This window comes from Amblyomma mixtum, chromosome 1 (assembly GCF_055824585.1).
Source record: "Amblyomma mixtum isolate Tamu chromosome 1, ASM5582458v1, whole genome shotgun sequence".
NCBI classification, from domain to species: Eukaryota; Metazoa; Arthropoda; class Arachnida; order Ixodida; family Ixodidae; genus Amblyomma; species Amblyomma mixtum.
The window spans coordinates 141,842,422-141,857,846 of NC_143012.1; the positions used below are offsets into that span (position 1 = coordinate 141,842,422).

The 15,425-nt window shown below is 46.6% G+C and overlaps 1 protein-coding gene across 1 annotated transcript in view; it reads left to right on the forward strand.

Moving 5' to 3' along the window:
- The first annotated feature begins 3,782 nt into the window (after positions 1-3,782).
- Positions 3,783-15,425, forward strand: part of LOC149367775 (uncharacterized) — a 123,270-nt gene continuing 111,627 nt past the window's right edge. The window contains exon 1 of the mRNA XM_089567414.1: positions 3,783-4,142. Within this exon, the coding sequence (XP_089423540.1) occupies positions 3,783-4,142 (360 nt within the window). The remainder of the gene's footprint in view (positions 4,143-15,425) is intronic.

Genomic DNA, 15,425 nt, shown 5'->3' on the forward strand with positions numbered 1-15,425 from the left:
CTTGAACCGTATCTAGTAGTTGGGGTTTTAACACTCACTCCCCTTTTTGGGGAAGCGAGCGCTATGACTCTAGGGGTCAAATAATCCAAGATTTTATCCTCACAAATAATGTATGTCTTTTAAATACAGAAAAAGCCACATACTGCTCCCCTAGCTCAGGGAAAATGACCTTTTTAGACGTCGTTTAGTTCACCTTCTGTTTTTAACGATTTTAAATGGGACGTCATTGACAACCCATATGACAGCGATCACCTCCCTGTACTAATCACATTATAATCCCCACCGGAAATAATCCCCACAAGGCCACGTCGCTGGAAGCTTCACCTCGCCGACTGGTCACTTTTTAGAGAAAAGGCAACTTTAGAAAATATAATTTTAGATAATCTCACCATCGACCAGATAAACGTAAACTTCATTAATTGTATCATAACTGCCGCACTCAAAGCTATTCCTCAGTCGTCAGGAGTAGCGCAACAAAACCATAAAGTATATTGGACAAAAGACTCTAAAGAAGCTAAAAAACAACAACATAGAGCTTGGGGTAAATTCCGTAGGTATCCGACCTATGTGCAGAGTGCGGAGATGAACTAACAGTAAGCCACATATTATTCTCATGTACGGAACATGAATCACTAAGGAAAAAACATTTTACTACCTTTTACAAAGAACACATTCGTTTTCATCCAGCATTGATTTTAGGCGAAGATGCACTTGTCAGTATACCCTATGTTTTTAGCTTTTTAAGGGAAGCCAGTATTCTTCACAAACTCTAATTTACTCACCCTGTGGTTCACTACATACCATTATACACCTCAGCCGCTTTCTCATTCATGAGAAGGAGGCTGAGGTCTTTATCTGAGTTGTTGGGAGCCTTGAAACCCTTGCCGAACCAAGGATGTCCGCGGAGGTTACCCAACTCTTAAAAGTTTATGCAATCAGACACTTTTAAAATGCTTGTCTTTCATCAAATAGGCAGTAAAAATAACTTTTAGGCCCTTTACACCACCGTTTTTATCCGCTTTGTTTACTAGCTATGCTCAAACCAATTTTTCATACCTTGAGCTTGGCGCATGATAGCCTTAGTCGCTTATGCGCCATTAAACCCAACACAACACACAACTCAAGACAGACGGTCAGAAACAACATTGGCCAAACTCCGTCAGGTGGGGGACCAGGTGGGCCGCTTGGTCCGCCGGGTTTCTAAGAAGCGCGGGGGGTTACGATGTATAAGGACGCCTTGCGGCTGGCGCATGCACTTGTAACCAATGCGATTCTATATTCGACTACATACGTCCACCTGTGGAAGCAAGACGAGGATTTACTCGAAGTCATCCTCTGCAAAATTAGTAAGCGGTCTCTGGACCACCCCGCGAACACCTCTAACAAGCGGCTCCTGGGGCTGGGCATGGTGAACACATTTTGGGAGCTCTGGGAAGCCCACTTGACCAACCAATACACACGTCTCTCGAAAACATCGTCGGGTCGCCGCCTCCTTGCCCGACTACACATCCAACACTCCACTCTTATGGAAGAGCGCGTACGTATTCCATCCCAGTGCAGAAGCGCCCCCTTCCCGCGAACATGAACCGCGAGGACCATAATGGCCGGCGCCTGGCGCAGGCGGAAGCCCTGGCCTGATACTATGGATCGAAACCCGGCGTATTCTACGTGGATGCCTCCGGTCCCCACCATGGGGGACGGTACACGGCCGCAGTCGTCCACCAATCCAAAACAGTGAACGGCCTTACTTTCCGAGCCCGTGACATAACACACGCGGAGGAGGTCGCCATTGCGTTGGCTGCATCTGATCCATATTCAAAAACAATTATTTCCGACTCGCGAGGGGCCTGTTGGAACGTCGAGCAGGGCTGGGTCCCGGTATCTAGCCTACCGTATTCTCTATAACAGCGTCTACACCGGGGACCACGATCACCGGCGTATCGTTTGGCTCCTGCTCACATGGGCCTTGAGGGAAATGAGGCAGCTGACGCCGCCTCTCGCGCGCTCTCTCACCGGACATTCCCCTCCGACCCCGACGATCAGGAACTCGAATTCACTCCCGCTTACTCCTTCAAAGACATTGTTTTACTTTATCAATCTGGCCACGATCTTCGTCTCCGCCCGTGTAAAGGTCTCTCAAAGGCGGAGGAGCGGCTTCTGCTTCGCCTGTATATACTAATACTTTGCTGTGCCTGACAGCTCTCAAACACTTCAACCCTTCTTTCTCGGGCAGCTGTCCGCACTGCACGGAGAAGTCTTCGGACATCTATCAAATGGTGTGGGCCTGCCCCTCCAACCCTGCTATCCCCCCTCACCCCAACCCAACCCGGGAGGACTGGGAGGCGACCCTGCTCGGCTGCTCTGACCTGCAGGCCCAACGGGCCTTGGTCGCGCGAGCCCGGGCGGCGGCCGACGCCACTGGGGCCCCCACTAGGGGCCTGCACCTAGTACTTCTAAGGGCTGGCCCCATCTAGCTCAGCTCCTGCTTAACCTCCTAAAGTGTATCTGTACATAAATGTTTTCCACCACCGCCCTAATAGCATTAGTCGCTTTGGGACGTTAAGCTCTATAAGCGAAACAAATTAAGCAAAACAAACCTTCATCTGAATCTTTCGGAAATGTTACAGGCTCAGAAAATGAAAAGCTGCGGAAAAAGCATTTCACTGTATTTTAGAAGAACTACATTCGATTGCACTCCAGCTTAGACTTAAAAGAAAACGGTGGCGTAAATTTCTCACGGTGCCTTTTGTGGCCGAGAGGAAGGACAGTTTGTAAACAAATTATGTAATTTCAAACCATTTTTAACCTTGCGTTTGTCGCATGACAGCCTTGGTTGCTTATGCGCGAAAACGCAACACAATTCAACTCGCAGAAGATCGATTCAAAGCTACATCTGGAAAAGAAAAGTCAGCATGCGCAAACTAGCGCCCTTGGCTGCTACGGCGTGATTCTGCTCTTCGTTAGGCCATGATTTGGAGAGAGTAGCAGTACAAGCTACCTTAAAACTTCAGTTCAAGCAAGCTCCTTTCTAATTAAATGACTATCCAAAATCGTCAGCCTATAAAAATGCAGCTTATAAAGTTGCAGTACAATTACGATACTCGGTGATACGCTATAACAGCGACGCTGCTGTGGTCAATTTGTACGCTTTAATGAAGTTTTATTGCTGCTTACAGAATATTTATCCTAATGATAAAACAGACCGGCCTTCACAGATGTGTACTCCAGGCGTCTACCGTGAACATCTCTATGGCAGCTTACACAGATGGATTTGGCGCGTTTACGATGGCGATTACCGGCTATAGTAATCGTCTTGCGTATTTCCGTAACTGCTCTGTAGCAACACAGTGCCGAGTACCGTAATCGTGCCTTTCCAATCGTTCCTTGATCCCTTCCTTCACGGTAGAGTTCCAGCTCCTGTACGTCCGCTAACCTGCCTCTCCATATAACTCCACAAAGAGGCGCACACAGCAACCGCCATCACTGCTTAGTGCGCATGTGGTGTCCCTTTCTTGTTAGTGCCCTTGTTGCCCTAGCGTTCATTTCATCATGCACCAACTCGCCCCTCAGGCCATTCTTCTGATACAAGTGCATATTTGCGGGCAGCGGGAAAATGTTTTTGGCAGTGAACAAAGTGTAAATACTGAAGGTTTGTGTTGGGCCTCTTCCGCTCCTTGCGTGATTTATCCCCAATTTCTAAGGCTTCTCTAAAAGGCATGTGTTTCGTATCGTCCCGCAAAGGCACGTAGCTGTCTCGTTGCTCTGACTGCTCGCAGGTCGTGATGGTCCGGCGCACCGTTCCGAAGGCGGTACGAAGGTACACTGGCGGTGGCCTACCAAGAGTTCCCGCTCTGCTGGCACAGCGACCGCCTGAGCCAGGCGGAGGCGGCCTCGCGCTGCCCACCCGCTGCACCTCCAGTGAAAACAGGGCGTGTCACCTCGCCAGGAATATGCCGACGCTTAACCACCTGCTCTCTTTCGTGGCGACCGAGGTGACCGAGGTCGCCCCAGGAAAACTCGTCCTTCGCTCGCTCAAGAACTGTGCGCCCAGCATATGGGAAGACAACGAAGAGTACCGGGAATATGCGGCCGTATTTCTCCACTACACTCTTGCCCATCACCGCTGCGTGGAAAGCGCTGAGGTGAGACCCGTTAGGCACTTGTAGGCGTCTCGGCGTCCTGATATATCCTTGGATTGTTCGGGCGTTGAACTAAGAAATAATAAAAGCAGCAGTAAACTACTCACGACCAACTTCGAGGCGAAGGTAGAATAGAAGCAGGAAGCCGAGCTGGCATAAGCAAACAATGGCATAACAGGAGAAAACTATTATCTACTACAGAACGAAATAATCGAACGGTTACGAATTCTACTTACCGCAGAAAGAGATTGAGTGCCGGGAAGAGACTGAATGGGGCGCTATGCATAAAACAAAGTTCATTATGTGAGTCCATTCTAGCATTGTGAAGAACGTGGATGTGTTTGTTAGGCACGGGGAAATGAAGGTGCCATAGAATTGTGGGGACTATAATTTCAGACGGAATGGGGATAAGCCTGAAAGCAGGACAGGAAATTTGGCATTGGTGAAAATAACACATGCGTCACTAGAAACAAGCTGCAAAAATCTCATTAGAGGAGAGAAGAAAGAAAGACAGTTGGAGAAAAACAGTAAAATTAGCATAGCAAATGTATTATGGTATCTACAGCCGCGAACACAGTCCTCTTTCTTTTGTTTTTCTTTTTGGGGTTTAAAGTCCCAAAGCGACTGAGGCTATGAGGGACGCCGCACAGTCCTGATGTAACCGGCAGTAGTGGTGGCGCCAAGTAAATGAAAATTCCGGCGGTAACAAAATATGGAGTTACGGAAGCCTAGCAGAGAAACGGAGAGGAGAAAAACGGCGGGTGGTGATCGAGTCAGCGCAGATTTGTTCGGCTGTTGAGGCATTGGGCTGGAAGATCTTCCCACTCCGTATACGCAGTACCTTGCGGCCTCGAGCGCACCGGAAGAATGAACAAATACTAACCTTATGTTGCGTCAAAGGAAAGGTAATGTGAAAGACTTGAAGAATTGCAGTGCATAACAAGAAGAATCCGCCCTCTACACAGCGTTTAATACGGCAACCGCAACGGAATGAGACCAACGCTGCATATCAGACACACCCACAAGAACATAAGGTGCTTTAGTCTACGCAAGGCATGGTCAAAGGCGTAGTTTCAAATAATTTCACCTTAGATGAGCCGAGCCCAAGACCGGGGAAAAAGCTTGCACAGCCGTCGACACATCTGTCTAGAGCGCTCGAACGGCGCGCCAGTAAAGTGCACTTCTATCATTTGCGAGTGGCTAGGGCACGAAATACTACCGTGTACGGTATGCACATTGCTATTTATTATGATAAAATTCTCATGCCTTCAGAAGCGATATGGAATGGCGCAACAGACTACCTTTCGGGAATGATATCACAAAAGCTGTAGGGCTTGAAATAGGACCGTGTACGGTATGCACATTGCTATTTATTATGTAAAAATGCTCATGTCTTCAGAAGCGATAAGGAATGGCGCAACAGACTACCTATCGGGAATGATATCACAAAAGCTGCAGGGCTCCAAACACGACCGTATACGGTATGCACATTACTATTTATTATGATAAAATGCTCATGTCTTCAGAAGCGATGTGGAATGCCGCAACAAACTATCTATCGGGAATGATATCACAAAAGCTGTACAAAGGGTTTGATTGCGAACAGCTAGCTCCCGGTAAGTTAAATGAGCACACCTCGACCCAGGATTTCCTGATGGCATTGCCTTACTAAGTAACAGAGAAGGAGTTCGAGTGCATCAAGTGTACTCGAAACAATCAGTGCACAACAGCGGAACGAAAACTTAATATCGAAAAGACCAAAGTTAATGTTCCACGGTCTCGGAAGAGCACAGTATAGGGTAGCAAGCAAAGAGTCGGAAGTGGTAAAGAAATACATCCAGCGAGGACAACTAGTGACAGCGATCCGACTCACGAAGGAAAATATCAGTAGGATTGAACGGGTTGGAGTGCATTTGGTATGCGCTCTGAAGTAATGAGCAGCACCTCACCAATATCTTTAGTATAGAAGTAAAACAGTTGTGCTTTCCCACTTCTGTTCGGTGAAACATAACCTGGAAGGCCGCTAAAACGGCCCGAAACTCTACTTAGGACAACCGTAGCTGCATCGCAAGTCTTCGACAAAGAAAAGAGAAAACATAGCAGTTGTAATCCAAGCACTAAAGACGGCGCTGTACTCTGTGCTATTTGCTTTGCCAGCGTCTGCTGCCCTGCACCAGCATTAATTCCAAACCAACTCGCCCAACACGCTGCGTAAATCTAGGACAGCTTAGAGAACGCTTGAAGGGAGAATCAGCAGGGCGACGATCTGAGAGAGGAAGGAACCAGAGTGGGTTAGTGTACAAGTCAGTGATACCATAGCCGAGTGGAAATGGATACGGGTGAGACATGCGGTGCGGAGAAAACATCCGAGGTGGTTGGTCAAGTGAGTGGAGTGGATACCAACAAAAATATAATGTGGGACTTCACGCGGAGGCGCGGAGCCGCCGCGGTGGCTGAGTGGTTGTGGCGCTCAGCTGCTCACCATAAAGACGCGGGTTAGGTCACTGAAGCGTCTGTCGAATTTCGACGGAGGTGAAAATAGAGGCCCGTGTATTGTGCGATGTTGGTGAACGGTAAAGAACCCCAGGTTGTCGAAATTTAAGGAGCCCTTCACCACGGCGTCCCCATAGCCTGAGCCGCTTTGAGAGGTTGAACCCCCATAAACCGTAAGCAATATACAGTGAGGTCTCGAGACGAATTTAGGAAATCTCCTTGGATGGGCTGGGCGCTGCTTTTTTTTCTTTGCGCATACTGCGAGCCGTCGCTCAGCTCAAGCAGGAGGACCCTTCTAATTACATGAGGGAAGGAAGAAATATAAAACTGGACAAGTTAGTTAACACTGCCCCAACACCTCGGCTAGTTGTCACTAACTTGTAAAGAGACCGAGTCTGAGGTTCAATTTCATCAAATTTCGAGAATACACTCTAAAAGTAAATATTTGTATCAGTCGGGCTCGTGTCGAATATCCTTATTAAATATTTTTATCATCGTTATTTTCTGCTTTGCTGTGTTTAAGTGAAGCCAAAACTCTTGTGAATCCGAATTCATGAACTCTTCGAGACCGTGACTAAAGAAGTTATGTCTGGCTTGTTTGACCTTGACTGACAACCAGCTTTTCAAAGCAGCAAAGTGCTTCCTAAGTTTTTCAACTTACGCTTATCATGTATGATTTCTCGGCTCATGCAGGGATTTAAATTAAGCTTAATGGCCTTGATAAGTACGAATTTATATATACAGAACTTTAATGGCGAAAGATCGAAGCCAACAACCGTTAACGTCACTAGAAACTTAGTGCAGCAATCCATATATTCGATGACCGCAACATCATCGGCCTTACTAATGTCTGAGAACGTAACCACTTCCATGGTTTTATCAATCGCGTTCCAAGTCCTGCAAGGAAAAAAATATTAGCGGAAACATCACATCAAGCATAGTATGTTGAATGTTGAAGCACATTGTACCACATTATACCAACTATCCCGGCCTACATTCAGGACACAAATCACTCCCCCCCCCCCTCCCAGACGGCTTGTGCGCGTCAACAGATGCGCACCTGAGGACTGATAACCCTGTTCACCTTGATGAGTAAACTCGTTCTATTATCCTGGGCTTAATACTGAACTACAACTATTTCTGATTTGAGGGAAGACACTATCCTCAGGTAAACGGCGCGGCGATGTGAACAAAGATGGCACCGGCCCCAGCAAACATATTCGTGGCGGCACTGTAAACAGAATTCATTGACACTAAGTCCTTGGAACCACTCCTTTATAAACGTTTCCTTGACGATATCTCTTTCATTTGGCCTCACGATGAAGCGAGCCTCTTGACATTCATAGCGAGGTAAACGCGTTTCATCCTTCCATATCGTTCACCCACAGCGTCTCCACAACACTTCTAAACTTCTTGGGTGTTCAAACAGAGAATAAAGGAAGCATGCTTACGACAACCCTCTAAAAAAACCCACTGACCGCCAGGAATACCTACATTTTAAGAGCAGCCACCCACGCTACTGCAAGACTGGCATACCGTACTCACAGGCTCACAAATACCGACGGATTTTCTGACTCCATTTTGACCGCCAGGCTGGGAAACGAAAAACAAACCTCTCACTTAAGGAATATCCAGCGTCCATCGTCGGTGACGCTATCCCGAAAGCTGGCGGTTTTGACAGGAATAAAATGCCAAATTCTCCAAACTCGCAGGATACTGAAAGGGCAAGCAACCTCATTCTCATTCATACATCTAACATACCACGTGTGAAAAACATCCTTTTAAAACATTGTAACATTATCCAGCAAAGCAGTCACTTGTCTCTCATTTTTGAACAACTAATAAAAGTATACCGACGCAGGCGGAACCTGAGGGACATTCTAGTTAAGTCCAGAACAACGCCAGACGCCAACCCGAGTCGTGGATGTCAACCATAGCGTAAACCACGCTGCAAGGTTTGCAGTCATAGGCAGACTAGAAACATTGCTAATGGTACATTCTCTGATTTCACCTTCAGGATTAGGGATACCCTAGATTGCGACAGCGCAAACGTGATATATATGCTACACTGCGGTGTGTCGGCATAGAGTACATCGGACAAACTTAAGCACCGTTCAGGTTATGTTTTAACAACCACAACACCCACATCCACGCGCCGCCAAATCTTTCTTTTTCCAAGCACCTGTGCCTACCCCTACATGCATTCGAAAACGTTCCGGTCATCCTTCTCCAGTCCAGTCGGGTTTCCAAACAAGTCGCCAAAGAGAACAAACAGAGTCCTTTTTCATTCCCAAATTTCGGACACTAACCCTTGACATTAATGAAAACTTGGGCAGTTTCGCCTTTCTCAAAAGCCTACGTAACTAGAACGCTCTCGCCTTTTTCAACCCTCCTTTTCTATGAACACTGCACTCTCCGGGTGCCATACATCCCCCTTTTTATTTTTATTTCTACTGTTTTTAAAGGTATCTATTCTTTAGGTTTTCCCTGCAGGGAGGCATCTGCAGCATGCAAACGTTGGTGAGTGGCGACACCACGGGGTTAACCCGACCATCCGCAGGGACATCCCCGCAGGGGGATGATGGTGAACAATGCGTCACCACGGACCCGAGCATCCGCGCTTAGCCGTGCGTGGCATCGCCGTGTCCGGGGAAAAGGGGATCCTGGTGGTTGAGTCGGTGCCGAGCGTTTGGACCCTTAAGGCCCCTCGGCGGAGGCAACACACCACTTTGGCCCCAGCTTCCTGTAGACGGCACCTCCGGCCTGACCCGACCGGGGGAAATCGGCAGTCGCCTTTTCCGATCCTCCCCTCTATCTTTCACTTTCCTATCTCTTTCTTACAACTCTCCTGTCTCCTCCTCTTTTCTTCGTTTTTTCCTCTTTTTCCTGGCGGCGAGGGTTAACCGTGTGTGACGAACTACCCTGAGTTGAGTCATATTAGGTTATAGTTAAGGTGTACAGCTGGCGTGGGCAGGACTTGCTCGCAAGTTCCTGTCGCGTCCCCTTGTTGGACTCCATGGTGGGTGGCTGACACCATGACCGAAAAACATCAATTTTTTATGGCTCCCCCATTTTCCAAACTTGATCGCTCTCTCAAGAGAGGGCGGAACGAAGCAGATGTTTTTTTCCAAAAAAGAAAAGTGAGTTTTCCTAAATACCATGTCATCCATAGTGAAGTAGAAAATAAGCAAGCAAGAATCCGGTCTCCCTTCCTAGTATCAAAGTGTTTGACAGAAGCCTTGGGCATTGGCTACAAGTTATCAAAAATGGCCAGCGGTGACTTACTGCTCGAACTGCGAGACAACATCCAGCACTCAAAACTCGTAAACATTGTGTCTGTTGGAGATATTCCTGTCTCCGTGACTTCACACCGATCTTTGAACACCGTCCGGGGCGTGATATCCGAAAATGATTTTGTCCACATCACAGAAAAAGAGATGCTCGAAGGTCTGAGTGACCAAGACGTGATAGACGTTCACAGAATCAAGATCCGGAAGGATAATAAGGATATAGACACAAAACATATGATCCTGACGTTCAACACTAGCACACTGCCCGACACAGTCGAAGTACGATATCTGAAAGTTAATGTAAGACCATACATTCCCAACCCTCGCCGACGTTTCAACTGCCAGAGGTTCGGCCACGGCTCACAAAGTTGCCGCGGTCGGAAAACGTGCGCGAAGTGCGCCTCGAAGGATCATTCTGATCAATGTGACGCAGCCCCGCACTGCACAAACTGTGAAGGAGACCATGCAGCATACTCCAGGGCGTGTCCGTTCTGGAAAAAAAGAAAAGGAAATAATCGCCATATACACAAAGGAAAACATTTTATTTCAAGAAGCGAGAAGGCGTTTCGCACTCACCAACTCATTCTCCTTAACTGCAAAATCAAACTTCGCCGATGTGGTGCGTGGGCGCGGCGCACCACACCAGGCTTGGGCACCCGTCCAGGTCACACGCAGTGAGCCTGTGGCGGTGCCATCAGCGCCCCAAGGCAGAGCAGCTAACGCTGCTCCGCCAACTGCAAGTGAGGCTGCGCAGACCCCTGGGTCGGCGGGCCTCAAGACCTCTTCCCACAGGTCGAGCTCAAACTCGAACGCGAACGTGCCTCCTGCACGGTCGTCCAGCGCCTCCGCAGAGGCGATGGACACTGCCCCGGGCAGCCCCGCGCCGTCCACGTCGGACGGTCGGCGGAGCTCTCTGGATCGATCAAAAAAAGACAGGCCCCGAGTCACGGGACCAACAACAACTTGATCTACCTTTCCACCCTATAGAAACACAAAATTAAGATGGCTTTCATAATACAATGGAACTGTAGAGGACTTTTAAACAATTACAGTGACATAAAAGACATAGTAGGAGCACACGCTCCTGTCGCCTTATGTCTACAAGAAACAAATTTAGGTCCCCAAAAAAATAACTTTCTTAAGAAGCACACTGTTTTCCGCCGCGATCGGGAACAGGCGAGCCGACTGTCGGGAGGCGTAGCCATCATAGTGAAAAGCGGCGTCCCGGCTCGAGAGCTTAAACTAAAAACAAGACTTGAAGCTGCCGCAACCAGTCTGGTTGCCCATAAAACCATCACAGTGTGCTCACTATATATCGATCCGCACTTTAATTTAACACTACATGTCTTAGAGGACCTTTTAGAGCAGCTACCAGAGCCATACCTGGTAGTTGGAGATTTCAATGCACATTCATGTTTCTGGGGAGGCGATAAAACTGACACTAGAGGCAATCTCGTAGAGGATTTTATTTTATGCAATGACGTCTGTTTACTCAACTCTAATAAACCTACATACTGCTCCCCAACCTCGGGGAAAATGAGTGTTTTAGATTTGTCTTTTAGTTCACCGTCTGTTTTTAACGATTTTAACTGGAGTGTTTTAGACAATCCATATGGAAGTGATCATCACCCTGTCGTAATAAGTCTTTCATCCTCGCTAACAGTTATTCCCACAAAACCACGGTGTTGGAAGCTACATTTAGCTGACTGGCAACTTTTTACAGCACAAGCTACATTAGAGAAAATAGTTTTAGAAAATGTTGACATCAATGAGATAAATGAAAAATTCACGAATTGTATCTTAGCTGCCGCACATTTAGCTATTCCTCAATCCTCTGCAATAGTAAAACAAAATCACAAATACTGGCACACAAAAGAATGTAAAGATGCAAAAAAGAAACAAAACAAAGCCTGGGGCATTTTTCGGAGATATCCAACACATGAGAATCTCATAAACTTTAAAAAAGCAAGAGCAAAAACACGATACATCAGACGCAACGCAGAAAGGGCATCATGGCAACAGTACATATCCTCGATAAACAGCTCAATAACATCCAAAAAAATGTGGGAGCAGGTGCGGAAATTCACTGGAGATTTTACTCCTTTCACATTTCCAATGGTAAAAAAACCCGGTACTACAACAACATTAGAAAAGCAGGCCAACATACTGGGTGAACATTTTGCTACAGTATCAAGCTCAGCCAAGTACACACACTCCTTTCAAAAGCACAAAACAATAGTAGAAAAACAAAAACTTCCCTTCAGAACATGCATACATGAAGACTACAACCAGCTTATTACAACGCTACTAACATACTAACATCCGGTACTAACATCCGGTACATACTAACATCCGTACTAACATCCGGTAAAAAGACAGCACCAGGCCCACACAATATACATTATGCCATGCTTGCTCACCTCTCCGAGACTGCCATTGAGGCTCTCCTAAAATTTTTCAATAAAGTATGGATGAGTGGAGAAATCCCCCAAGCATGGAGAGAAGCAATCATAGTACCCTTTCTAAAACCTGGCAAACCACCAACTAGTCCCACCAGTTACAGGCCGATAGCACTCACTAGCTGTATAGCAAAATCATTCGAAAGCATTCTAAACATCAGACTAACCTTCATACTTCAGTCCTGGCAACTTTTAGATATACACCAATGCGGGTTTAAAAAGACATGTTCCACAACCGATCACCTTGTTCGCTTTGAGAAGACAGTCCGGGAAGCGTTCATCCACAAGCAACACTGTATCGGGGTCTTCTTCGACCTGGAGAGGGCTTACGATACCACGTGGAGGTTCGGTATCCTCCGTGACCTCGCGGACCTAGGTATCCGCGGCAGGATGCTGAGCTGTTTGAACGACTTCCTAACCAACCGCACGTTCCGAGTCCGCCTAGGCGCAACCTTCTCCAACACTTTTATACAAGAAACTGGCGTACCCCAGGGGTGCATCCTCAGCACGACCTTATTCATCATCAAAATGAACTCCATAGGAAAAGTAATCCCAAAATCCATAATGTACTCAGTTTACGTAGATGACCTCCAAATAGCATGCACGTCTTCCAGCATACCTACCTGTGAGCGACAGATACAAATAACAATAAATAAACTGGCCACCTGGGCAGATAGAAACGGATTTAGATTTTCTCCTCAGAAAACAGTGGCGGTTCTATTCTCTTTGAGACGAGGCCTACAGGCCGACCCCACACTATATCTAAACCAGACCCCATTACCTGTCAAACAAGAGCATAAATTTCTAGGAGTAACTTTCGATAAAAAGCTCACTTTCTTGCCACATATAAATAGCTTAAAGAAAAAAGGTTCCCAGGCCCTCAATATACTGAAACGACTGTCAAGAAAACGCTGGTGGTCTGATAGGGCATGCCTGTTACATATATATCGTTCTCTGGTTCGCTCTAAGTTAGACTATGGGTCCATCGTATATGGCTCAGCAAGACCATCCTACATAAAACGACTGGATCCTATCCGCAATCTTGGTTAAAGGTTGTCTTCAGGTGCTTACAGAACTTCACCAATAGCAAGTCTGTATGTGGAAACAAATGAACCTTCCTTAGAAGATCGAAGAACTGCACTAACTTGCACATACATCCTCAAAATCCTTTCTCAGCCCAAACATCTCTGTTACCCAATTGTGACGAAATGCCCATCCCGAATACTCTTCAATAACAAGCCTCACGCGATTAAGCCGCTGCTCTTGCGCTTCGAAGAAAAATGCCAAGCTCTCAACATACTAAACGAAATTAAAAATATTGCCCCAAGACACGAAGCGCTACCACCGTCGTACACTCTCCCCACAGTTTGTGACGTCACACTAACAAGCTTCAGTAAAACCTGTGCGCACAAGACCATATAATACAAGAATATCTAGCACTACAAGAAAAATACAGAAATTACACTGGATTTTATACTGACGGGTCAAACACTCATGCTCATGTAGGAAGCGCAGTAATACAAGGAAAAAAATGAAAATGCAGTACGACTGCCCTCATGTGCTAGTTTTCACCGCGGAGTGTTATGCTATTAGTGTTGCGGTACAGGAAATAACAAATGAAAACATCAAAAACAGCATCATTTATACAGATTCACTGAGCGTCCTTACAGCATTAAACTCCAAAAATGCCACAGAGCCACTAATTGGAAGCATCATACACAATATAGTAAAGGTCACAACACGAAAACATGTTATAAAATTCTGCTGGGTTCCCAGTCACATTGGCATTAGGGACAATGAGAGAGCCGACATGTGTGCTGCACAAACCAGAACCATGGAAATAAAACATGTGAATTTGCCTCCTAGGGATTACATGAAGTTATTGCATAGAAGACTAAGAGCCAAGTGGCAAGCTTCTTGGGAAAATGAAGGATATAACAAGCTGCTTACCATAAAGCCCATTTTAAAAGAATGGAAATCATGCCGCCATAAAGAACGTTTTATCGAAGTAATTTTATGTCGTTTACGCATAGGTCACACACACACATCACCCATAACTTTTTATTAACAAAAAAACACAAACCTGTGTGTGAAATGTGTGGTGAGGAGCTCACATTAAATAACATTTTAATTTCTTGTTCACATCTCGAAGAACTTAGAAAAAAAAATTACGGTATTTTACAATGAACACATTCCATTTCATCCCGCATTGCTTTTAGGCGAGCAAACACTTGTCGAATTTTCACTTGTTTGTAAGTTTCTAAAGAAAGCCAATGTTTTAAATCTATTATAATGTAAGCTCTGTACACTTGAAATAACATCATCTAACCTTGTGTTTGGCGCATGATAGCCCTAGTTGCTTATGCGCCATAAAACCCCATATAACTAACTATTCTTTAGGTTTTTTTTCACTCCCTCCTTTCGGCCCCTTCTTTTGAAGGGCCACTTTGTACTGCGTATGCCTTCGCGACGGGACGCACGAAGGAAATGGCCTACTGAGGAATGGCCGCCGCGGCACTCGGTTGCGGGATCGGGTTGTCGCACGGCGTCTGGCCTCCCTCGACCACGGCGCCGCGCTTCCGCCGTGCCGAACACTGGATCGTCTTGAGGAGCTCAAAATGGCTTGGTCGAACTCGTAACTCACGTTACAACGGTCCAGAACACCTGCACCGCTGGGGAGCGGTCCGTTCTGCGATGTAGTGTACATATGCATGCGTGCACTGCTTTTTTTGTTTTGCTTTGTACTTTCCCTGTTAGGATATCGTTTCTATTCTTTCTCCCGGGTGTGCCACCCACACCGAAGGAAGCTTCTCCCGACAATATTTCTGGCTGGCGCCTCCTGAGAAGCAACTCGTTCCCTCCCCTTCTATCGCTATAGCTCTGTTACTTACACTGCTGCCGCTGTTTTACTACTTGTGTTTTTTGTTTGTTTGTTTTTATTTTTTACCCCCTGGCCTTTGCAACGCTCCTCCTCTTTCCTCTAAATGGACTGGAACACTCTCGCGTCTTACACTGGCTTCGGTTCCCCTTCCTCTAACGGGAGG